Here is a 27,240-nt window from a genome sequence, read left to right on the forward strand (position 1 = left end):
GTTTTCTTTTCAGTGTTCCTGAATCAAATTGGTGCTATTGTATGATCATAGTAAAAATGTAAGTATTGAAAAGACACATGTACTGTAAAATGTATAATAAAGATTGGGACAGATTAATTTTATAATAGGTTCTTGAGTGCGATGTGATATTTATAATTTTCATAAAAATTTATTTGAAAATATATCTGGAGTATGTGTACTGGTGACACCATGGGATTTCAGTAACATCAGTAAAATCTGTCGATTTTTATGATAGGTATATTCCTTTTTGCAGTAATAAAAATCTATTTAGCCAATGGTTACACGCAATATTCAAAAGTACCACAAATTATATTACATTAGACCAAATATTATTATTATAGATTATATTTGGTTTTAACTCTAAAGGTCCTATATTATACAAAATGGATTCTTGTGAACTTTAAGTTATGTTAGAACATTGTTACCTTATCTTACCTTACATTTGTGTTTTGTTTCATTACTCGTTTGAGTAATCCTGCATTTTTAGTCTGAGTACATGTAAAGCTGAAAATGCTCTGTTCCACCTTAAAGCGATATTAAAACCTTTCTTTTATCTTTAGTTCATTAGAGATAGACCATTCCAGGGCTGAAACTGTCCCAATGATTCTACTGAAAGTGTATGGAGTTCAAAAACACAGTGGAGCACTTCCTTTATTACCACATGACATCACAAGGTGTTTTCAGTTTGACAGAAGAACTCAGCCTAAATATGCAGGGTGCGTGTGCTAAACAGTGAAACAAAACACTACTCCAGGTCTGTTTGTGATGAGGAAACAACATTATAACATAGATCAAATTTTTTTGTCTGTTGCTTCTGTAATATTGCATATGGTGGATATTGTCAGAAAATTGCCAAAACCACCCACGTTTCCAAAGGAACAAATCGGCTACAGCCTTTGTAAAATCATGTTATCACTCAAATTATTTTAAGAGATTGAGCCTTGGGCAGTTGACAAAGAGCTGGAAGGTTCTGTTGAATCAAAGCTGTGCTCTGTGGGCTGCTGCTGCTCCTTCCAGCTGCTTGGTAAAGGTCACCTCTGATCTGCCAATGTATCTGTGCTACTGGATCATGTTGACACTGCTGCTTTGTATCCAGGCAACAGTGAAATGTCTTTAAGGATACAAATAATACGATCATTTTATGACAAATAGCACCACAAGTCACTTTCACAGCTTTTTAAAACTGAACTGGCTGTTTTTATTGATCATGAAACTGTCCTTTTCTGTAAACACTTTGTTGCATAGTTTGAACAAGTTGGTATATAATATTTAACACTCAAACAAGTACTGATGAAATTGAAAAGCAGTTGTTGATGGACCTTTAAAACGAAACCATGGCTACTTAAGCTGGCTCATTCATGCAACGTAGCGTCATTGGGTTATAATGTTGTGAACATTTAAGAAACCTTTGTATGGTTCTATTACATTGTAAGGCCATTGTTTCTCATGGGCCTGTTGTCGACTGTAAAGATTTGGGTACCAGTAGCAGCTGTTTTTTGAGCACACGCGATCAGATAAACAGTAAAAGTCTATACAAGTTTGTACAATTGTGCCGTGTCTCCATGTGTTTCCATGTGCGATTCCAGTGGAGACAGTGGAGGACTTCCAGAGATGTCCTCAAATGGATGGTTTGAAGTTACTGAACAGATCTGTCGGGTCACTTTCTGCTTTTGTAGCTAGCAGCCTTCTTTCCACTAACCATGTACAGAGGAGGGATTCTGGCTATACAGGTGGAGGGGTCACAGAGGCCAGGGGGGCCAGAGGGGCCTCTGGGACCTGATACTCCCGGGACACCAGGACTTCCTGTCTCACCACGCTCTCCATTTTTACCATCTTTACCGACGCCTGGAGCACCTGGAGCACCTGGGCAAAACCATATAAAGAGGACTGTTAGAAACAGACATGGCCAAATGTCTAAACAGTAGTAGTTTATTCAGCTGACACAAGATTCACATTTTTTTTTCCTGATGACCTATATCATACCTGGGGCTCCTGGTTCACCTGGGCTTCCTTTAATTCCAACCCCATCCTCTCCTCTGTCTCCCTTGTCTCCCTTGTCTCCAGTGTCACCTGTGAAGGAGAGAATTAAGTGGCAGTGGACTCTGAATGATGAGAGTGTAATTAGTAGGCTTAATGAGTCTATTGTGATTGCGTTTAGTGGATCAGTGATTGTGTAATGTACAACTCAGTAGGGCCTTTCTCACACAGGGAAGAAGACAGAGGCATGCTGCCAGCCCCTACGGCTTTGTTTAATCTCTCCTCTTTGCAGCGTCGCAGATCTGGAGACGCTCCAGGGACACGAGCCCAAACACTGTCACTGCAGCTCGGTTTATAGATGAGATCTGATGTGGGCACAGTAATAGTTGTACTGACCTTTTTTACCTGGAGCTCCTGGAAGACCAAAGAAGCCAGGAGGACCTTTAGGACCCATCGGCCCTGGGGTTCCAGCTGCACCTGCAGCTCCAGCTGGTCCTGGGGACCCAGGAGGGCCTGCTGGTCCAGGGCTACCAGGTGCGCCAAGAGCTGCAGGCTTCTTCAGCAGCTCTTTCCTAAACTCTGACAGTTGTTCTAGAAAAGGCCAAAGAAATGAACAATAGACTTTGGCCAGTTTTTGAAAACAGAAAAAAAAATCATGCATTTGAGTGAGTGTACCTTCAACAACAGCAGCACACATTTCTTTGAGCTTCTCATCACTGACTTTTGGACCCTAGATGGATAACATTTCTATTACAGTAAAATAAACCAGTACTCAACACTATACCAACACTCCACATTCACATCCATACAAGAACTGGAGCAGTAGAAACAGTTTGCTGTTAATTATGTAGATATGCAGTAACTCAGATGTGATTTCCTCTGTGCTCAGTCTTTTGTTTGAATATGAATTGAATGTGCAGCATCTGCAGACAGCTGATAACATACTGGGAAGCTGTGCAAAATCCTAGTTCGTCCACAACCTAGGATTACAGGATTCAGGATTATAAATCACGTTTAGTATCACAGGATGCTTTTACTAGAAGGAAGTCATTTTTGCATTGTAGAAAAGTAATTGGGCAGATTATTAGATCACACACACCCCAAAGCATCTCCTCATTCATCCAGGCTTGGTTATACTTAAATACAAGTGAATAGATAACAACATTAAGGCTTACAGGTAGTCCCCTGGGACCTGGGGGTCCAGGTACTCCTGGCTCTCCCTCTAAGCCTCGAGCTCCCATTGGTCCAGACAGACCCTCGTGTCCTGGCTGTCCTGGCCTGCCCTCTGCTCCTGTGGCTCCTCTTGCTCCTTTCTCTCCACGCTGAAGGGAACGAACATTAATATTTAGTGTTGTATTTACTCTTATTTCTTTACAATGCAAACTGCAGGTACCTCTCCCTTGAGTCCAGTCACTCCAGGAGGCCCCTACAACACAGACTGGATCAATAAAATCTTCTGACAGTTTGTGACCTAAAAGGTAAGAAATGTCTGACCACAGGTGTAACTTACCTGATCTCCTTTTACTCCGGAATCCCCAGGGACACCTGTGTCACCCTGTCAACATTATAACACTTTTGAACATTGCAGTTTAAACTGTTGGTATGACACAGACACTGACATTACTTTGTGTTCTTACCATACTTCCTTTAGGCCCCACTGGTCCGACTGGTCCCTGCACAGACGCATGTGCATTTCTTCAGAATGATTCCAAAATATGAATAAACAAACAAATAAAGACATTTCTTACCATATCACCTTTGAGTCCAGTATGTCCTTTAAGTCCCTTCTCCCCAGCGTCACCTTTTTCTCCTTTATCGCCCTGCAAAGACAGGTGAATGACATTAGTCATTTCAACACTACTCTATACAGAGTACATTTAGTTTGTATATCTATATACTCTATTATGTAAATATATGTGAATATTAATACTAAATGTATGATTGCACTACTTCTGCAAAGTTTGATTGATTTGACTGGTTGTGGTTCCTAAAATAAACATTCTTCAACAGTCTGAAAAAACGTCAGCAAATATAAATGTCAAATTAAGAAATAGTAAGAGAATTAAGTGTAAGACTAAATGACCTGGATTCCTGGAGGTCCTGCTGGCCCCACTGGCCCTTGCTTCCCAGTTTCTCCCTGAGAGATTGAAAAGGAAATAGGAAAGGTTTAGAACTCTTCTCAAACAGTTGAGGAGCTGTCGGGAGTCGATCTGTCTACTCACTGTTGCTCCTTTTTCTCCAGGTTTACCATCCTCTCCAGGGTCTCCATCCTCTCCCTGTTTGAAGTACACCGTAACTTGTAACATAAGATACGATACTTGACTCAAAAACAAACTTTTTTAGATGATTCTTACAGTTTTGCCTGGGAGTCCCACAGGTCCGATTGGTCCCACGTCCCCAGTGTCGCCCTGAACCACAGCAGGATTTAGTCCTTAAACATGTCTGGTGCACAAAGTTCAATGAATACTTACACTTACCTTTTCACCAGGGGGTCCCATCACACCCTGTTTCCCTGGCAGTCCCTTGGAACAACCACATTAGCCCCATTTAATATTGTAGCTACAATAATATGTCAGCATTTCAAAAAAAACACACAATATCATATGTACTTACTGGAATACCCACAATCCCTCTGATACCAACAGCTCCAGGAGTACCAGGCTCTCCCTAACCATGAAACAAACCATTTATTTAATACTGAAACAGAACTTGAAGGAATTCATAAATATAAGATTCAATTTCTTTACATTATGAAATATGGTGTGTCTGTAATAGTGAAGCAAGCCAGGATTAAATGGAAGAGCACCAACCAGCGCCAAAGCATTTCTATTTTAGAGCAGTCTGCCAATTAAATAAATAATGGAAATCATATACTCTTCAACAACTGCTGTTTTTCTTATGTACTTGCTGAAGCACTTTAGACTATTTACTTAAAAAATAAATAAATAAATAAATTAATTAATAGAAAGATGTGATTTGAATTGTTAAACCCGTGTTAAAGGCTTTATTTCAGTTTTTTTTTCCATGTGCTTGAGCAAAATGTGTCCCATTTTGTGCGAGGACTGATTTATTGTATAAGAGGTCAAAATAAGTCTGCTGTGTGCTGTCTGCATCTAATTATAAAGGGTTTCATTATAAAATAATAATAAGTGTGACTTGTGAAAAGTGAAAACTTAAAATTGTCTGAATGCATATGGTAAGTGAAAGATAACTCTGAACCACTGCAATGCTCTCACTTTTTTAAGACAGTGCCTTTCACAATGCAAAATTATAATTTGCACAAAAGTACCTTAGCTCCGTCCACTCCAGGAAGTCCATCTAAGCCATCTGTGCCTGGCACTCCCTGTGGTTTACGTCACACAGTTAGACAGACCAAAGGGCAGTTTGAAGGAAACAGTACGAGAAGCAACTCAGAGTAACATACAGATTCTCCTTTCTCTCCTTGTGGTCCCTTCTCTCCCTGAGGTCCCACTGGGCCCTGGTAAAAACAAAAAGAGGATGTGAAAATGGCTTCTAAAAGGCTTTTGCAATATATTATGTGAGGGGGTAACTCACTTCTTCACCCTTGGGTCCCTCTGGCCCTGGACGTCCGCGGATTCCCTCCACTCCCTGAGAGAAGAAATCTCATTAGAGCTACACCCAGACAGCTGCTTATCCATCACACAGCCGCTTTCAGTTCAGTCAAAACAAAAGACCATAAACAACTAAGTCTGGAGGGGTGACACTACTCACCGGAGCTCCAGGTGGGCCTGTGGGTCCTGGGACACCATTGAAACCAGGTGGACCCTGCAGACAATTATCCATGTCAATACTTTATTTTTTTTATGATAATGTGACTTGAGGAAAAAATGCAGTAATATTTTGAACTTACTTTATCTCCTTTTTCTCCAGGGGTTCCAGGGAACCCAATAGGCCCTCTTACACCCTACAAAACAAGAGCAAATTAATTAAATTATCCAAACATATATTTAAAAAATGTGTATCCTAAATAAAAAAAAACAACCCAAAGAGTCACTGAGCATTTTAGTCTAATCTATACAGATATAGATAGTAATATCTATATAATAGATAATATTGAACATCCCTTTGTCTTTGTGGACTAGAGATTGAGTGTGCACATGTTTTGTTAAAAGCTAAAGCAAATAGAGAATTCTCCAAACATTCTGCAGTTACACATTTATAACACCAATTTCTTACAACCATATGCTCAAGATTTTTTTTGTCATTACTATTACTGTTATATGTTTCATATTTATTTTAGTTACTCCACATCTCATGTTAAAAAGACATTGCAGCTGTTTAAAGCTAACAAGGGTATAAGCATGGATCCATAGTTATAACTGTGACAGAAAGAAAGCAAGAAGCTAGGCTAGGCTAAGATAAGATCAGCAGTTAGTGAGAGATACACACTGGTAATCCTATGTTATGATAGGTTATTTCTACATTATTTACATATTTAATACAAAAACTAACCCAGAAATCATCTTTATAATCTGTGACTTTTGACTATTTCTCTATACTAATATGTTTAGTAGATTACATATACACAAAGATAATGGTGAATAGATGTATGTGTGTGTGTGCGTGCGTGCGTGCATGTGCAGCTGTGGCCCTTACATCGTCCCCCATGCGCCCAGGCGGCCCCGGAGGACCATCTGCTCCAACATCTCCCTGTGGAAAAACAACATCAGCAAATGAAATAATGAGCCTAATCATATCAGACTCTGCACAATCACTGCTCTGACTTATTTGCTCTCCTTACAAAATTCACACAACAAGAGCTAGAGACGAAAAAATGCATTATGTTTACTCTGACAATAATAAATTTTTAAGAAGTCAAAAATAACTGACTTTCAGATTCTATAATGGTAGTTGTACCTTCTCTCCAGGGATGCCGTTAACTCCCGGTTCACCAGCGGTACCTTTGTGTCCCTAAAAATCATAAAAATTTACAAGAAATAATAAACAATGACAGACAAATGAAAAATGAGGACACATTATGCAAAATTGACAATTTGTCACTTTGATGTTAATGATTCATGCATCATTTAGTTCACCATCTTATCAATAAATAAGTATGCATATGCACAAAGGTACACTTATTGGTATGGGCTTGCCAAACGTATTACCTTCATCCCTGGAAGCCCAGGCAGTCCCTGTGGTCCGGCAGGGCATTTGGCAGGACACTGTAACACACAGACTGATGAGACAAAGTATATCTGCAGACACACTTTAAAATATAACAACATTATATTGATATTGGTTGATATGATATTTCTGACCAACATTCTGTACAACTCACTTTGCAATTTATGTTTTAATAGCAGGATTCTGTTCAAAGTTCACATTTGAAAGTCATTTGAGAGAAGGCTCCAATGGTTGTAAAATCTAAATTAAAGGGTTAGCAGGTTTTTTTTACATTAGGGAGGATCATTTGTTTGCAGAGGAAATTATGTCACTAAATGATCTCTGTCTTTGTGATTTGCTAATTGTGACCATTGAAATAGTGATTTTAATTTGATGTAAAATATCTTGCAGCTGTATTTAAAAACTGCTCTAAGGAGAAGGGACACGGGGTCATGGCATGCCGGTTCTAAAGTCCCTGATCCAGAAATATCACAGAACAAAAGAAAACTCACAGGTTCCCCACTTCCCTCAGGAGCAGCACCAGGAGGGCCCTAGAACACAGCACACAGACATCTAAAACAGGCTTTAGATGTTCTATCACCTCAGGTCACACCAACCATGGATGAAGATAGTCATGAAAAAGTCATTTTGGAGATCAAGAGTTTGGACGTAGAAGATGCAGTTAAAATACTTCATGGGCTTCTGTGCTGTGTTAAACAAGCCACAAGGAAACACCCACAAGATAATAGTGATGTAAATTAGGTTAGTTTGTTTCTTACCGCAGGCCCTGGTGGACCTGGAGGCCCTGGAGGTCCAGCTGCTCCAGCAGTCCCTCTTGGCCCAGGAGGACCCTGTCCATCAAATTTACATCATAAATAAAACTATCACGTAAAAAGGTACACCACGCAACAGTGCACACACCTCTGGTCCAATGTTTCCTTCATCTCCGGGGGTGCCAGGTTTGCCTGGTGCTCCCTAGTGGTCACATAAACACAAGTTCTTTAGAGTCCAAAACAACAAGAGGAACACTACAAATTAGACCTAATGTAGAAGTAGTGCAATCAAACACTCACGGGGGCTCCTTCAGTGGCTGGGCCCTGCAATGACACAACATTGATCTTTTTATTGGATCATACATCATTGTTTCAGAGTTTCATGTGGATATGCGTGCACTTACTGGAGGGCCTGGTGGTCCAGGGAAACCAGGAAGACCCTAAGAAATCAGGAAAACAGATATAAGCAACTGTATTGTCTCCTTATGGTATAATATAATCAACATTACATCTTCAATGAATACCATGACCATACGGAAGCAACAAATCATTTTAATCGTATGTGTGAAAAGTATGGACCAATACATGATTACATGATTACATGATTGTTTTGATTCTTTACTGACTGGATCTAAAATCAGTCCATTCACGTAACCCAAACACTTCTGCTGCTTCTGCTTTGCTGAATATTAGGGGTTAGGGGTGACTGACTTACTCTCTCACCGACTGGCCCTCTGGGACCCATTGGACCTGGAGATCCCTGTAAAAAATATAGATAAATATTAACTGTAGTAAATAGTTTAGCTAGTGTTTAAAACAACAAACTATTTAATATACATAAACAGAAGCTTAATACAGTGTTTTCGTGATAAAAAACATACAGATCTATGCATAAAGTGACTTTTAATACACATTTTCAGTACTTTGCAAATACGTATTTTAGGTATTCATTCTGTAATAATGCTAAATTGCCATTGTTCCATGACTATCTGCCATGCTTAAAATGATTTGTCAAGCACCTGATACCAACCCCTGGATATGAGCCATCCTTAAAAGAAATTACGCTGTTAATTACTGAAATTGCTGTGCTGTTTTTAAGCCATGGCATTAGGACAATACAGATTGTGACAGGTGCTCTTGTGTTATGTGTGACAGGTGCTCTTGTGTTATGTGTGACAGGTGCTCTTGTGTTATGCGTGACAGGTGCTCTTGTGTTATGCGTGACAGGTGCTCTTGTGTTATGCGTGACAGGTGCTCTTGTGTTATGTGTGACAGGTGCTCTTGTATTATGCGTGACAGGTGCTCTTGTGTTATGCGTGACAGGTGCTCTTGTGTTATGCGTGACAGGTGCTCTTGTGTTATACGTGACAGGTGCTCTTGTGTTATGCGTGACAGGTGCTCTTGTGTTATGCGTGACAGGTGCTCTTGTGTTATGCGTGACAGGTGCTCTTGTATTATACGTGACAGGTGCTCTTGTGTTATGCGTGACAGGTGCTCTTGTGTTATGCGTGACAGGTGCTCTTGTGTTATGTGTGACAGGTGCTCTTGTATTATACGTGACAGGTGCTCTTGTGTTATGCGTGACAGGTGCTCTTGTGTTATGTGTGACAGGTGCTCTGTGTGACAGGTGCTCTTGTGTTATGCGTGACAGGTGCTCTTGTGTTATGTGTGACAGGTGCTCTTGTATTATACGTGACAGGTGCTCTTGTGTTATGCGTGACAGGTGCTCTTGTGTTATGTGTGACAGGTGCTCTTGTGTTATGTGTGACAGGTGCTCTTGTGTTATGCGTGACAGGTGCTCTTGTGTTATGTGTGACAGGTGCTCTTGTATTATACGTGACAGGTGCTCTTGTGTTATGCGTGACAGGTGCTCTTGTGTTATGCGTGACAGGTGCTCTTGTGTTATGTGTGACAGGTGCTCTTGTATTATACGTGACAGGTGCTCTTGTGTTATGCGTGACAGGTGCTCTTGTGTTATGTGTGACAGGTGCTCTTGTGTTATGCGTGACAGGTGCTCTTGTGTTATGCGTGACAGGTGCTCTTGTGTTATGTGTGACAGGTGCTCTTGTGTTATGTGTGACAGGTGCTCTTATGTTATGCGTGACAGGTGCTCTTGTGTTATGTGTGACAGGTGCTCTTGTATTATACAGTGCTCTTGTTATGCGTGACAGGTGCTCTTGTGTTATGCGTGACAGGTGCTCTTGTGTTATGTGTGACAGGTGCTCTTGTTTATACGTGACAGGTGCTCTTGTGTTATGCGTGACAGGTGCTCTTGTGTTATGTGTGACAGGTGCTCTTGTGTTATGTGTGACAGGTGCTCTTATGTTATGCGTGACAGGTGCTCTTGTGTTATGTGTGACAGGTGCTCTTGTATTATACGTGACAGGTGCTCTTGTGTTATGCGTGACAGGTGCTCTTGTGTTATGCGTGACAGGTGCTCTTATGTTATGCGTGACAGGTGCTCTTGTGTTATGTGTGACAGGTGCTCTTATGTTATGCGTGACAGGTGCTCTTGTGTTATGTGTGACAGGTGCTCTTGTATTATACGTGACAGGTGCTCTTGTGTTATGCGTGACAGGTGCTCTTGTGTTATGCGTGACAGGTGCTCTTGTGTTATGCGTGACAGGTGCTCTTATGTTATGCGTGACAGGTGCTCTTATGTTATGCGTGACAGGTGCTCTTATGTTATGTGTAACAGGTCAGGTGCTCTTGTGTTATGTGTTATATGTGACAGGTGCGACAGTTGCAACAGGTGCAACAGGTGCCCTTGGCTCTGTGTGCTCAGTGAGTGAGTCTTACAATAGGTCCTGGGAGGCCAGGGAGACCTCTCTGTCCTGGCAGTCCGATTTCACCCTTCTCCCCTTTGGTGCCCTGAGAAACAGACACAACATGGATCACAGCGCTTTATCTGCTTCTTGCATCGCCTTGTACTGTTGCTAAGATACACAGAGGGGGTGACAGTCAACATTATTCAGTGACCAGAGAACAACTACAGCTACTGACACAACAAGAAGGCTATGCAGATAAGAGGCCTTTGTTTTACAGACTTTTGCTACTAAAAGAGCATTATGTTTAGAGATTAAATTATTAATGACAATCACTAGCCACCACAATCGAGATGATGTGTCTGTTATTCTATGCATAAAATTGTTACATCATGTGAGGAACATTATTACTTATTCTTTGTCTTAGTAGGTAAACCTGCACTGTAGCATTGTACTCACAGGTGACCCTGGGGTGCCAGTAGAACCTGGAAGACCCTGAAAAACAACAGACCAGTTAAGTTAATGCTATTTCACAATCTTCACATTGAAAAGTTGTATATAAAGTCATCCCTTACATCTCTTCCATCCCTGCCGTCCTCTCCAGCGGGCCCCCGGGGTCCCTCAGGGCCAGGCACACCAGGTGGACCTTGCATTGATTTGTCAGGCTGAGAGAAGAAAGGAGAAGTAAGCAAATATTTTTCTAAAATATTGACCATATTGTGTGAGTTTAGTTGCAATCCACTTTTCTTTTGCAGCATGTTACTACTTAAGTAAAGCATATGAATACATATTCAAATCAGATTAAAGTGCCAATGTTTATAGTGACCATATTATTGACCATGCAGGTCAAATCATAACCAACATTAGCATTAGCATAAAGCATAGAGAAATGAGGCCAAGTGTGCACTTGAGTAGATTATTGTTTTAAATGTCAAAGCATAAACAGTGTAAATACCTCAGCATTGGCAAACATCTGCAGAAGCAGGAGAAATGAGAAGAGAAGAGTTAGTGACAGTCCCCACACCACCTTCACCATAGTCAGAAGAGAACGCAGGGTGCTCAGGTTCCATGGGTGCTCCAGTGAGCATCATGCTGTCACTGGTCCCACTGCAGGGGGATGCAGTGTTAGCCTGAGATCTGATAGAATGCACCAGGCCAGCAAGGATCTACAACAGCTGGGAATACTCTTTATCATGTGGAAAAATACATCATAGAACTCCTGCTCTGGTGACTACTTATTACTGTTTCAAATTGCAAACAAAAGCTCAATCAAATTAAATTACCTTTCTAAAATCTTAGAAACAAATCCAATAAAGAAGAACACTGGCCAATAGCACAAACATAATGCACAGTAACTGACATTTATTATTATTTGGGATTAATGTACTAATGTCATTCCATCTTATGGCCACTAGAGGCACACCTGTTTTATTGGTTTAACACAAATCAAAGCCTACACTGCCCATCCCTCTCCTAATGTGTGGGTTTGGCTGTCATTTCAGCACATTCCCTTTTTGTTTGTCAGGAATGCCAATTAGCTAACAATCATGCTTTCCCTCATAAACTGTGCTGCAAAATAGTCATGAGATCATGTCTGACAGAATCACCTCCAAGAATTGTTTACGTTGTGTTTTTGGTGTTAGGGAATGTCCTGACATTTTGGATAAACATTCAACAAAGCAAAAATCCTTAATTTCTTTCCTCTGCTCATATAACCTCACTCATGGTGCATATATTGTCCAACAGAAAGCACAAACAGCCGCAGCCTGTACCTCGGTGGCAGGTAGCTCATTGCAGCTCTCTCTCTGGGCTCTCTTTGGATCACAGTGAATCAACATCCACTGCAGCTCGAACTGCAAAGATAAGCCAGTGTTAGTGTACTGTACATACAGCACATTCACCATATTTAAATGAGGAGTGTATTGCTACAGTTAAGCTCTTCTGGCCCTGTTGAACCAGGGGCTGTGCCTTGTTGATCCTGATTTTTTTCCCACCAATGTGCAGGGATTACATTTTTCTGCAGGAGCCCAGCCGAGCAGCTTTGCTGTGGCAGCAGCCCTTTAGGATTATAGCAGAGCTCAGTGCTCACATAAAGTCCTATATGTTTGTATGTACAGGTTTAACATAGACTGGGTTTAATACAGCTGCTATTAATCACATCCTACACTGTAGGCTAGGCTTTTTTATACATTTATATATTTATGCCAAACATTAGCAAACCAAAGGTTATTCATATTTACTAAATAACAGCATGTGATCTGTCAACCTGCTACAACATTTTAAATAAATATAATTAAAAGACATGAGCTAGATTAGCTAGAGATGAGCTACAGATTATCTTAGTTATTATTCTAATAACTAATATTAGTTAAGATCATATTTTTATAACATCCCAATTCTCTGTCTCTTCATATAGAAATCAGAACCATACTGTACTGACTGTAGTCAAATAACTTTTTTGATTAGGGACAAATTGTCCATCATTATACATGTTTTTGAGTTGAGAAGAAATCTTCAATAAACTTTAACCTTAATAAAAGTCTTACCACTACTGAAGCATCCGGATCTGAGTCCAGCCGTCCAATCAGAGTGTCCCCCTCTGTGTTGATGGGGCCCTTGCCTTTTATGGGCTTCCTGTCCACGGGCTGGCAGTCCACATAGAGGGTAACCTGGTCACGTTCCACCCCGATCATGACCTTGTGCCAGCGGGTGTTGAAGAGCACCGACAGCCCAGGGAAGGTGACGGTCTGGAGGGTCCCGTCTGCACCCATCAGGAAGTACTCCAGAGCCTGCTGGTCGCCATTCAGACGCATGCCTGCCTGCTTGTACCCATCCTCGTCCACAATCTGCCACACGTTCCACACTTTGTTCACCGTGTTCTTGATCATACGGAACGTCACCATGAAGGAATACTCGTCAGGGAAACCACGGGGGAAGTTCAGCCTGGAGGCAACAATATCATAAATAGTGAAAAAAACAAAGTAATATAATAATAACAATAACAAATTTTGAAGTGCATTATAGTCTGTGATTGTGTGTTTTTAAATGAAACTTTTTCAAATGAATTATAGCATAAAAACATGAACTGCAATAAATAAAAAGCACATTAAACATAAGTAGTTGGTTAGTATCATTCGAGATACGTAGATTTTAATTTTTCAATGTTACACAGCACAATTATTAATGAATTACAAAAAATGAAGACAATCAGTGCAAAGAAAAAAGTACACATGATAAATATTGATCTCCAAATATAATATTACATCTTTCATTTACTGAACAATATGTCAATATATACTAGTAATTAATTATCTTAGGCCTACATAGAATACAAACTTTAAGGCAGTAAAAATGAATAAGTAAAAATTTGTATAAAAGAATAGTTACTGGCTACTGTTTATGGTTAGCATCTCATATGTGTATGCCATTTAGTTTTTCACAATGTAGGATGAATGATAAAAATGACTATGTGTTTTAAAGTGCGATTATATGTTCCCTTTGTTTTAAATGTCCTATATTACACAAAATTGTCTTAAAATTAAGCCATGTTATTATGGTGTTACCTCCTCAAAAACGTATCTGGGGATGTGTTTTGCTTCATTCACACGTTTGAGTAATCTTTTATTATTAGTTTGTCTCCATTTTGAAAGCTCGAAGTGCTGTATTCCACCTTATGAAGAGGTCATGAAGAGGTATAGTTTTCAAGTTAACAACTGCTATTTACCTTTAGTTCAGTGGAGATGGGCAATCCAGGGCTGAATTATCCAAATGATTCTAGTGAAGATGTGTGGAGTTGAAAAACACAGTTGAGCATTTCCTGTATTGCCACATGACATCACAAGTGTCTTCTCTTTGAAAGAAGAACTAGGCCTAAATATGCAGCGTTAATGTGTTGAACATGTGTGAATGAAACAAAACAGAACTCCAGGTGTGTTTATGATTTGGAAATAACATTATTACGTAGATCAGAAAATAGTGTAATATGGACCCTTTAAAAACTGTCTTGTATACATTTCAGTTCTAGTTATTCAATGCAATGGATATCTACAAAAAAAACATCCATTCAACATCCATACTAAAATTATAAAACCTCCATTCATTGTCCAGAAAGTGTCCTCAGCTCTTGGTGAAAGCTGCAAGTATTTTAGGATGTTGATTTTGAATTTTGTATTATCGTCCGAAACAATAATGTGCTGCAAGGTTATACACTCATCAGAATTACAGATCACATCCAGCTCTGCACACACAGCCAAGGACAAACAGCTTAAAAGATTAAAACCTATTAAACAATTCTGCCTCTGCAATATAAATGAGCAATATCAGTCGTCAACTTTTAAAAATAACATGTATAAAGAAAAGTACACAAATTAATTTTCACGTTGTAATGTTAGAAGATACAAGAGCTTCAAAAAAACTGTATGTAAGATTTTGACTTAAAATTTCATAAACACATGACATGAGCATTCCTAGATAAAAAGGCTGGTTAAAAAGATAAAAGGTTGGCTAAATTAATAGTAATAACATTGCTGATTTGTTCTTAAAAACATGGACATTAAGGCCAGGTTGTTTATGTTATAACTTGATGTTTTGGATTGGAAGACTATTCACAGACAAAGCAGAATGAGAATCATATGAGTCTGTTATTTGTGTTGTCAGTTTCCATGCTGAAATCCAGTTGATTTAAACCTAAAAGGACTCTCTCTGATCTGAATTCACACTACCTAAACCTCAGCACCGGCATCATTTATCAATGTTAGTGCTGCTTCTATAGCTGCAATATATGCTGTCCATATGCTGAAATCTTGTATGTAGGACTGAGTGCTACAGTGAAAAAATAAAATATACATTTTTGGCACACACTGGATTTTAAATGATTGATTTTAATTTATTTCATTTGAAGTCAAAGAATGGAATGCTAGTCTTTCAAACAGGGGGATGCAGTTTACATGTTTATTCTTATCATGCTCTATCATTTTACAAATTGAAAACTGCCTTTAATTAAATTTGCTTAGACAAATTCAGTTACAGTGTGTTTTACAATGACAATTGTTGAACTGCACAAAAACTTAATTATTAAAAACACAAATTAATCAAAATAATTTGATTCACTGCCCGGCCCTGCTTTATCTGCAGATTAAGGTACTGGCAACCCTTGTAGTACCTATTTAAAACTGTAAGAATGCAGACTAAGTACAGTTTCTTTAAATGTCAATTGTAGAAAATACATTCAAAAGCGTCATTCACAAAGCGCTCTATAAAACAACAAAATGATAAAAGTAACTATTGCTTTACACAGACATAGGCTACTACATCAAACCTCCAACCCCCCCTGGTCCGCCCTGGTTAAAACTCCATGTCTGATGCTATGTGCCTTTTAACAAGCCCCAATCTCAGCGGGTGGCTCCTTCGTAGATATGCGCTGCAGCCGGACTTTTACCGTCTTGTAAACGATCAAGGTGAAGCCATAAAGAAAAAGTTTCCTGTTGGCCAATAAAGCCATGGAGGAGCTTTTCTGGAGGTTCGGCCGGAGGTGAGAAAGTGTGAAGCATGTGGTGTTTAGAGCCCCGAGGTAGACAGAGGACATTCACAGTGATATTGGTGCTGCCAGGGGCTTATGTAACAGCATGGGTGAGACAAGTCAAAAGTGAGCCAGTGAGTAAATGACCAGGGGTGTGAGGTGATGTGCAGGAGATGAGGAGTTAATCTGAGCATTAAATCTCATTCATAGTCTCATATGAGTCTTGAGTTATTGATATAAAAAAGCTTTCAGCGGTGGAAAAGATTTTGTTTCTGAATAGCTTTTAATTACATTGTTGTGTCATCATCACGCTAACCCATATTTATAAAATTGCAAAAATGCCTGTTTATTTTTCATTTGCAGGATAACATATTTTTTGACCCTCAACTTGAGCTCAGTCTAATACCATTAGCTGATATTTCTTTATTTTTCATGACACAAATTTATTAAATTCTTTATTTAAAATTACATAGTATACTAGGTAACTTTTCTGGTGAAGGGTGCAACATCTGCTTGTTACCATAAAGACATTTGCTGGGAATGTTCCACAGTATAGCATTATACTATTTTTCACTCCACTTTTTCCATTTAATTTAATTGTAGGTTTCTTTTTGCTAAAAAATATTATACATTATGCACAGTTAGTGCACTATGCACTTACTGTGAGCACCGACGCCACTATAACATCTCAAAGCCGAAAAACAGGTGTCGAACCCTCCGCCAAAAACATTGCACACATTATAAACATTTTAAAATGAGATACAAATAAAACAGCGAATACCAAACCAAAAAAAATCTCAGCAATCCTCAGCAAGTATGTCAAATTTGCTCAGACATGTGTTTTTCTGACAATTACATGTTCTGGTCCGTGCAGCAACATCTGTGCTCGACTTGTAATAACGCCACACCTGCAGTGCAGAGCCCTCCTGATGCTCTGTGAATGTGTGCATGTTGGAAAGATTCTGACTCTACTTACATGGTTGTATACTCTGACTATACTTACATGGTTGTATGCTGTGACTCTACTTACATGGTTGTATGCTGTGACTCTCCTTAGATGGTTGTATGCTCTGGCTGTACTTACATAGTTGTATACTGTGACTATACTTACATGGTTGGAATCTGGAAGTTGGCCTCTCTGTCCAGGCGATAGGCCACCTGATGAGAAGTGGAGCCGTCCACTTTCCTCACACCTTTCAGGGGAATGACATCCAGCTGGAACTGTGTGATCAAATCAAAACCTACGAAAACACCAATTCATGTGTGCTTAAGAGTGATTAGTAATAAGATAAGTAATAAAAACTTGACAGTGTAATGGCTGAAATCATTCCAAGTGACTGTAATGGCCATTTCAAAATGCCAGAGTCAAGACAGAATTCAAAGGTATGTGCTGTTTCACTACATTACCACTTGGACAGAACACCCTGGACTACTGGAGCCTTTAGTTTGGTGTTAGATTCTCTGCTCGTATAATTAAGATTAACTGATGTTAACTTTGAGGAACAAGGCACGCTAGGCATTAAAACAGTCAAGAGCAATGAGCAAGATTTAAAACCAGGGCTTCAAGTCCAATGCCATGTTCAATATACCACCAGAGCTAAGAGAAGAACTCAAAAAGTACGCCAAGATCAAAATACTGCATACTTAAAAATGTCATGTAGAGTGAATAGTTTCTTAAGAAGGAACAGAAAATAATAGGCTGCATGCATAAGTGTTTCTGTGCCAATTTTTGTTTATATGCACTTTAGTGTTTTTGCACAGTTTTCTAACTTGCCACGTTTTTCTCACTAGGGGACGCACTATGATAAACAGGCCTTTTGCACCTGGCTACCAAATGGGTTAATCGGCCAGTTGTTTTTGCTGAAGCCAATTTAACCCTGGCTAATTAATTCAAGACAGAAGGAAATTTATGTTGGATACCACCTGAAATGAACTACCTCACAACTACCTCAACAAAACAGGCATCACTCCACTGAACCGCGAAGCACCATGTACGCAGGTGTGGCTTAGAGTAAACAAGAGCTATTACAATCTTGCTGAGTTTGAAGTGCTCTTAGTGTGTACCAGTGGAACATTTTATTTGGCTCATTAGAAATGCTAAGGTGTCTCGAGGCATTCTGCAGCCCACCCTGTTTAACTAATTAAACTCAGTGTTCTCCCTTGGGTCAATTTTCTCTTCAGGGTTTTAGCGAGTGGCTTACTACTGTGTTTTTTAGCTTTTTGTGAAGAATCACGAGCTTTACCTGGAAGATCATCTTGTCCGCTCCTGATTGGTGGGCAGACGGTATCCCCATCAAGCCGGTTAAGGTCTAATTCTGGTGAGACACAAACAATGCAATGAATAAAGCAGTAAGCTCTTTAGAATTGGCTGTAAGATAACAATAGAAAAGCAATGTCTTCAGTCACCTAAAACTAACAGCAATACATTCAGTTAAATCAAAATTAAAATACATCAAGTTAATTTTAAAATAATAATATTTTTTGTTGGGTTTTGTTTCATTCACACATGTTCATTGCACAAATTCTGCATATTTAGGCTGGCTTCTTCTCTCATTTTGAAATATCTTATGATTTCATGTGGCAACACAGAAAGTGCTCCACAATGTTTTTAAACTCTATACACCTTCACTAAAATCATTTGGATAATTTCAGCCCTGGAAATGACTATCGTTACTAAACAAAAGGTAAAAGGTCACTGTTAACTTGAAAACTACCACTTCATGATGTCACAATGTGGAACAGAGCATTTTGAGCACTTAAGAGATGTGCACTAATAATGTAGGGTTAGTTAAACATGTGTGAATAAAACAAAACACAACTCCAGGTATGCTGATGAGGCTATAACGTTCTAACAGCTTAAAGCACACAAGAGTCAATTTTGCGTAACATATGACCTTAAAAAGAAAAGATAAGCCAAGAAATACTACTTGTTGTTTTGATCTAAAAATGTCAACAGTGATGGAAGCGTAATGCATTTTAATACAGTGCCTAATGTTGCATGACTCCAAACTCATGAAGGCTATAAGTCATGAGAAGGTCAGTGCAGCAGAGTCCTATCTATTACTTTGGTGCAAATCTAGTGAGACAAAAAGCCATAGCAAACCATATCCATAAGATCTGAAGTTTCTTTTGTTAATCAACAGCAGATAGCTTCCCACATTGTCAAGTGGGAGTTGTATGCATTTCATTATCACTCAAAAGGAAAAAAGTAATGTTGCATAATCTCTCCAGCTGGTTTATACAGTTAAGAAAGTTGCACAAAAAGCAAAGAAATAAAACAATGCTGTACACATACAGTACAATTGATAAAGGAAACTGATTTAAAAAATTGTGAAACAGGGTTTTCTAATGATTATTTTAGTAGTCAACTATTCAAACAATTATTTCTATTGATCACTGAGGCTTTTAAAATACATTTTCAACCAAGTAAAGTTGAAATATGGTGACTGAAGGCTTTTAAATATAGACTATTTATGAATAGTGTATTATTGATGCAATTCCAAATTATTATTCTTTTTTAACAATGTGACTTTATGATACTGTCTTTGTTAAAAAATGTGTTTTAAGAGTCTTAGAGTGCAGATAATGATCATGATTATTAAAATACAACTAGAATTATTTTTGATAGTTGAACTAGTCATTAGTCGATTATTTGTTGTAGTCAGCTGTGAAGTGAATGTGCAATGTAAGGTTGGGAAAAAGTCATATTTCCAGGCTAGTACGTTGCAAGGAGGAAACAGTAAACTGATGTATATTAATGTGAATCTTGCCAATTTAAAGATAACATAATACAAAAATACTGCAACTTAATTAAACTATGTCTCCCATACAGAATAACCTGAGCCAAACCAGTTCACATTGTGTCAGGAGGGGTCAGTGCACTTGCCCAGCTCCAGAGGAGAGCTAAATGGAAAAAGCCTTCAGTGCATCACACAGGCCTGGTGACACCCAAGGGCTCCCCACTCTGTCCTGAGTCAGCTCTTTAACACGGGGCACATCTGGAAGCCCTTCTCAAAGCCACATTACTGCTGAGAAATGAGCCCGAGTGGTGAGACGGTATTTATAATCCCATATTTACTACCACTAAACACTTATCTGACTGTGCTCGCAGACCCCAAGTTGTTAAAGTTAATGCCTGCTGCAGCATTACGCATTGAGCCCTACTCATTAGTGCAATGAACGAAAGAGCAACCACTATTAAGATGTCACATGTAGCGGCACGTGTGTGACAGTGAGGGGTGAGGCACATATACTACCTGTTGTGCTTCTACCTGAGCCCACTGTGTTTATGGCGCTACTAGGGATGGCTGATATATCACTTCCTGTAGGCCTTCTGGTATTGGTCAGATATTCAAAATGAAGTAAATTTGATTTCATTCAAATATAATAATATAATATATATGTAAGAAGTGAAAGATAATTTCTTAACTTAACATGTAACATAACAACATTAATATCAGATATCAGCTCAGTAAAAACTGGACCAACTCTAATAGCTATAGTAGTGTTAATGTTATTTCACAATTGATGAAAAATTCCTGGAATTTAAAGGTACAGTATGGGAATAGAAAGTTAAAATTATACCATGAAAACAAGCACGAGAAGGCTCTCTGCCACGCTAAATTAGAGTCAGGCTGGTGGAGAAAGAAACCCGCTCAGGATGCTTACTTGTTTCACAAAAAATAAATAAACAAATTAATTAATTAATTAAAAAGGAGAGTGCATAGTGCCAAAAGTCAGTGAGAATACACTAACATATTTATCAGCTGCTGTTTATAAAATAATAAATGAATAATACACAAAGGTGAAACATAATTTTCTAATAATTTTCTTTTGCCACTGCACACAGGCATGGAGTTGCCTCTGTTTTAGAGGATATTGCTTTGCACCAAAATAATCCTGACCTAACTAAAGTCAACAAGCAGGCTTCCATATGAACCCATGTGACCACAGAGCATATTTACAGAACAAATAGAGTCACAATAAAAAACGGGCAGGAGCAGGCTTCACTGGACACGCCATATTTAATCTGCATCAACTTACGTCCAAGAGCTGGGGAGAGGACGAGGGACAGCAGAGCCAGGCAGACACGCAGGTAGCACATCTGGTCATTTCTGTGGGAGAATGAAAAACATATTTGAGTCAACAATCACACGGTTTGTGGCCAAAATCAATAAATCATCAGATACATGACAGAGATGAATTTTGTCCTTGGGAGGAATGGAACAGAGGAAAATTTAAGAATGCCAAGCTACAGAACATGTAAACAATGAGACTAAAGCTAGGTTACCCAAAACAGGTTTCAGTGTTTCATGGTCAACAGGTGTTAACTAAACAACCTACTTTAAATCTTACAGGGAGAAAACATGTATAAAAGGTCTTAAGTATTTAAATATTTTATCCACTCCTCACTTATGGCCACAGAACTATAATAAAATAAAAGTTTTTATTATAGATCCACACACACATTCTTCTTGGTCCTGGTTTATTCCTAGTCTATAAGCCTGCTAGCTAAACTATTCTTATTTTTATTTAGAGTACACGGAGAATAAAAAAAAAATGTTAAAATTAAGCTTTTTATTTTATTTTATTATTTTCATTTTCATTTTTTATTATACTCCCTGTTCTGTTAATGTGCCCTGGTTTGCCATTGTTACAATATTAATGTAAATTTCTGGATTTTAATTTTGCTTGCCACAGGTCTTCCTCTCACATAGGTTCATTGTTCTAATATGTCCAAACTTCTGCTTTTGTGAACAGTCAATAGCTAATAACAGATCATCTTGAGAGAAGGCTTTAAGATGCTGGTACTTTCTCTCTTTTCTATGTATAAACAGAGGAACAGAAAAGGAATGACTAATAGCCAAGTCAAGAGGCTTTCTACAGCCCTAACATTATGTCCTTCAAGAACAGAGCCCTGCAGGGACATGCTGTCTGCGGCACGCCTGCCCATCTTCACCGTTTGATTGATGCTGTCACAAAGTAAAGATGAACTGAGCTGTGAGGGTCACAGACTTGAATACTGCATGTCAAGGCAAAGTAAAGTTTGATCTGAGTTATTTAGGCAGCACTGCAATAACTCCTATACTAGTTTATGAAAGCAGATGCCTGAAAAGGGCATAGGCCCCTGAAAGTAAGTAAACAGTTTAGCTTAATTTGTTCATCATCCTCTCTGTCATCCTCTCTCTATAGCCTCTTCACATCTGCAGTGGCTGGTGGTTGGGTCCAGAGCATGGGACTCTCAGTATAATGAAGTCATCATCAGAAATTACCACTTGCTCAAGTATTTACACAACATGTCCTATTTTCATACTTTTTCTGAATCTTTGATGGTGTGAATTTACACCCACCAAGGAGGAACCAGAAGATGGAACTTCTTTGCTGTTTTAATTTAATGCTCTACTTTATATTTGACATTTTATTTATGAGTACACAGCAACAGTATGAGCCTGAAAAAGTGTTGAACCAGACCTTCTCGTGAAGAACTTTGACCAGTTCAGTGTTCACTGTTCATCACATCTACCATCACCCAAATGCACCAGTACTTTATAGATCAAATCAAGAGCTTCACTGTTTTACTCTACTGTGTCATCTCTGATGTTGTATTGAATATGTTACATTCAAAAGATCAAAAAGCCCAGCTATGCTAATGCCACGCTTTGTGCTCCAAATAACAGGCCAACAGCGCACCGCAGTGCTGAAAAACTAAGTGCTACATTTACAGTAACCTGTTGCATATCAGCCCATAAATCCTCTGACTAAAAGGCCAAGCCTGAATACTGTTATTAATGCTGTGACAGTTCAAAAATAATCTCACTGCATACTCATTCAGCATCAGAGCATAAGGTATTTCCCAAAACACTTAAACTCCAGGATAGCAATAAATCACTGAGGTATTAAAACCTATGTCATGTACTTTTATCATTGCAATCATCATCATTTAGTGGGATTTCCCAAACAAACCATTCACACAGTCAAATCCATTTGTGGTTTCAAATGAAGACCAAAGCTTTGACAAAGGTTAAGGATATTTTTTATGTTTTAGTTATTTTTTAAATTTTTTTAAACTATAATGCAACATGTGTCGTAGCTCTTGAACCTTGAGGAAACACCAATCCACTCAGTGTCTCTATATGTTTAAGATAAGTCAAGATATTTGCCACTGTATACACTACCCAAAATGTCTCACGTAAGCCAAGGCATGCCTCAAAGATATACACGGTGTTTGAATATCCTTCAGTATTATGGTATTAATACTTGGCTGCTTCTTCCACCTTCTACCGCCATTTGTGAGCAAAGCACTATATGCCAATTGGTCTACTATATGTTCTACTGAAACTTACATGTCTATTCTATGTGCACCTGCCAAGGAAGCTAAAATCCAACACTATTCATTACCTGGTCAGATGTGAGCAGTGGAAAGCCATGTTTGCACCCCTCCGTATGGGACCCAGGGCTCACTCACTCGGGGTGGGATACGATTATGGAGCAGATGCAGCCACAGTTCACACAGTCCCCCTTGAAGCTGGTCCTACCTGCGCATGGTGAGGACTGACAAAAAGCTGTGGCATGCAAGATGCTCAAGCGCTTTCAGGGACCACATAAAAGTTCATTCAAAGCTTTCTCATTGGCTCCTGGTTCTTCAAGAGGTGGTGACTATATTTTACTACCAACACTTCAAGACCATGCAAGAAGTCTGTGGGCTCCCACCTTCGGGCCCCCACCTCTCCTGCTTTTTGTTTTACTGTGCCTCCTAATGACATGTGCTGCCTGTATGTAATTCTCTTTATAATTATCCACAGCACAGGGAGAATAGGTAGCTTGTTTGGTGATGAAAAGTGTATTCGATAATCACGTGAGACTTCAGAGTGCATGTTAGCCGGGTTAGCCTGTGGAGTTGATGTGTGCAAAGCCTTGTCATTACCTGAGCAACCTGGAGGGACTGAACACATGCTGTTTATATATCCTCATGTTATGTAATGGCATTGATGAATCTGATTGTCACTATAAACAAGAAAACTGGGTACATAGACCTGAAAATCTGAGTAAAAATCTAGAATAATCAAGAAGAGAAAGGTGATCATTAAAATAGAGAAAGCTAAATATTAAAATACCTGTTTTTTCAATCTTAACATTTTCACTTTCACTTAGATTTTTGCCATTTTCTAAATAATTTTCCTTGTCAAAATCAGAAATTCAATCTTTATTAAGAACACAGAATATCTGGTTCATAGTTTCTAAAAGGAAGATTTTCAAGAAGAATATGACAGCGCTCCTAACAGGACAAACAAATCTTATTCTACAAATTCATTGCTCTACACAAAAACAAATAAATGCACTAAACGTGACATCACGCAACTGACAAAGTCATTCTAGACCACTTTCAAACTCTTTTTTCATGTGGCTGTGCCAAAGGTGCGCAATATGCAAGGTCAAGCAGAAAGAAATCATATTACTCACATCTGATGTAACTGTTTACATGACATTTCAATAATGTTATAACTCCAGAAACCAGAGAATTATGAGATTTATGGTGTGTAGGCAAACATGTATTTAAATGTAGCCACAGTGAGAATTAGTTTAAATCAGAAGCTCCTGAAATTCTTTAGATAGTTATCCCTAAAAGATTTGTCAGCTCCATGTTTGCGGAGGTGTGGATGTGACAGGAGCAGGTTTGCCTCTGGGTGCACATCTCTCCAAGTCTAAAATGTTATTCTTGTGTGTTTGTTTTAAAGCCAAATTTTGCCTGCAACACCTGCTTTTGAGGAAACACCATTTTTATCTGAGAAAAGGTAAGTACCACTGTCCAGAGGGGTAATAAGTGGTTTCCTTTCCATCTTTTAACACTTTTTGGATTATAGCTCTTAATAATGTCTCAATAGTTTGGGTTCATGTGCCATCAATTGTTTTTAATATTAATATGGAGAACAGGTAAAAATTCTAGCAGAGTTTGATGTTTCTGCAAAATGGGAATTCTTGCTTAGTTTATGGTGGTTCACTTGAAGGAACTTCATGACACAAGGTTAAAGACACATGTGACCTTTCTAATGGGGGAAAATCCACCTGCTTATTTTCATGGAGTTGTTGCTCTTACATGAAACATATCTACATATCTGATGTGTTGATGAATGTGAATGTGATCATTTTATTTTATGGATGGAAGTGTCGTGTCCCAACTTGTACTGGTGCTCTCTCTCTGCATTTGTCTGCATATATATGTATATATATATATATATATATATATATATATATATATATATATATATATATATATATATATATATATATATATATATATATATGTACATATACATATATATATTATATATGTGTGTGTATTTATTAAAGGGGGTTTAAAGTTAAATAAATACATTATGAAACATGCATTCTTTCTGTGAGTGGATTGACTCTCCACAAATCTGACCTACTAACTCGGCTAGGTAACGTCACCTACTGGTCTCCAAGGAGATGTTTAATGACATATAGCAAAGGCAAGGCAATAACATTTCCATGGAGACTAGAACGTGATGTACCAGTCTCTAATAGAAAGTTATGAGGTTCAACATGTGATTTTGACTGCTACTAAACTAACCTTGAGCTGGTTGGCAATTCTGCTAAAATATGATATAAAGTAGGTTTGCTTTCTGTAAAGTATTTAATGTTCATGTGCACAAACAAGCCTACCATATCTCTAGGTAGCCTGAAAATGACTTTGTAGTCTGTAAAATACATATTTACTCAAATCACCTGGAAGGGGTCAACTTATTAGTGCCACCCATGACTATTTCCTGAATGAAGAATAACTATTACATTATATTTGATATGATATATTTCATATATCTCATCAAGGCAAGGTCTTTTTTTGTGATTGGCTCCTCACTGTTACACAGCATTTTTTAAATATTTGTATTGTAGTGTGAATTGTAGTGTGAATTAGGTTACAGTTAACTACCATCTAATGTACTACAGCCAGTAGAACAAAGGTTATGAATGAAGCACTGTTGCTGTATTGTATTACATCCATTGATTGTGTATTAATGGTAGTACAGCGCTCTTGTCCCACAGAGCAGTGAGTGAAACCTAATGCAGTGAGCAGGCCTCCTCAGAGAGTGTGCACAGATCATGTGTCTGTTCGGGATAATTGAGAGCTCATGGTTTGAATGAGAGGCCAGAGCACAGACAGCAGCAGAACACGTTGTGATTATTGAGGCGAGCAGCTAGCCCCATGACTACTGCACTTGTGACCAGACAGCACAAATGTGACCAGGCAGCACAAATGTGCCCGAGGCACCAAGTTAAACCATCTCATCACAGATTCACAAACAGCATGGTATCACTCTGCTAGCCTATTACTGATAGTCTATCTGAGAGGTATATGCCTAAAACTATATTTAAAAGTTATGTATTCTTTAGATTGAACCATGTTTATTTCTACAAAATATAAATCTTTGAATAAATGAAAAAAAAAACTAAACAAACTAGGAAATATGAGTTATTTGCATTGTAGCTAGTATGGATTTTATGTCGTTTTGTCTCTCAACTCAATTTGAGTTATGATTTTTCCAGCTTAATAGCATAGGTTTTTTTTTGGACACAAATGAAGTTTTGTCTCATTCTTCTACTCTCCAGACACTGCTGCATCAGTGGGTGTCATTAGTTTTGTCCTCAACTGATAAAGAAGACTTTTACTGCAGAGAAAATACAAACTGCCAAAGTCTTCTTCATGATTTAGGCTATTTTTTCTTTCTATTTTCCCAAAAACCTTTAAAAATGAGTGAATGAGCAAATTTACTCAACTACTAAGATGATTTACTATTTGTAAACATTTGAATGCCCAATACATACCAGTGGGTACATGCAGTAACCCTGTGTCCATGCCTTTTCCACAGAAGAGTCTGACTGATGGGGTCCCACACCTCCTGCTGCCAGATTCCTCAGCACACCTCTGGACCTCAGAGCTGGACACAAAGACCAGCACAGTGGCAATCATCTACAATCAAAGAGCTGAACATCAGAGCTTTACTGCTGCAAACGGTTTGTGTGCGGTGTTATCAAGAGA

General features: G+C 38.7%; 1 protein-coding gene across 1 annotated transcript; it reads right to left on the bottom strand.

Annotated features, from left to right (window-relative positions):
- Nucleotides 1-1,678: 1,678 nt before the first annotated feature.
- LOC110167304 (collagen alpha-1(IX) chain) lies at nucleotides 1,679-27,171 on the bottom strand. Its single transcript, XM_055157613.1, has 39 exons — nucleotides 27,027-27,171; nucleotides 23,647-23,716; nucleotides 21,225-21,295; nucleotides 18,425-18,496; nucleotides 17,293-17,422; nucleotides 13,210-13,606; nucleotides 12,436-12,516; nucleotides 11,619-11,636; nucleotides 11,239-11,328; nucleotides 11,123-11,158; nucleotides 10,698-10,769; nucleotides 8,614-8,658; nucleotides 8,303-8,338; nucleotides 8,199-8,222; nucleotides 8,047-8,100; nucleotides 7,905-7,976; nucleotides 7,638-7,676; nucleotides 7,128-7,184; nucleotides 6,877-6,930; nucleotides 6,616-6,669; nucleotides 5,870-5,923; nucleotides 5,731-5,784; nucleotides 5,554-5,607; nucleotides 5,423-5,476; nucleotides 5,288-5,341; nucleotides 4,612-4,665; nucleotides 4,476-4,520; nucleotides 4,353-4,406; nucleotides 4,221-4,274; nucleotides 4,082-4,135; nucleotides 3,747-3,818; nucleotides 3,636-3,671; nucleotides 3,509-3,553; nucleotides 3,392-3,424; nucleotides 3,174-3,320; nucleotides 2,674-2,728; nucleotides 2,395-2,589; nucleotides 2,005-2,091; nucleotides 1,679-1,884 (listed from the first exon to the last, which is right to left on the bottom strand). Exons 1-39 carry the CDS (start codon nucleotides 27,169-27,171, stop codon nucleotides 1,679-1,681), a joined length of 3,024 nt encoding a protein of 1,007 aa, XP_055013588.1.
- Nucleotides 27,172-27,240: the final 69 nt, after the last annotated feature.

This window comes from Boleophthalmus pectinirostris, unplaced genomic scaffold, assembly GCF_026225935.1.
Source record: "Boleophthalmus pectinirostris isolate CB_2022bp ecotype Guang Dong unplaced genomic scaffold, ASM2622593v1 HiC_scaffold_21, whole genome shotgun sequence".
Classification (NCBI taxonomy): domain Eukaryota; kingdom Metazoa; phylum Chordata; class Actinopteri; order Gobiiformes; family Gobiidae; genus Boleophthalmus; species Boleophthalmus pectinirostris.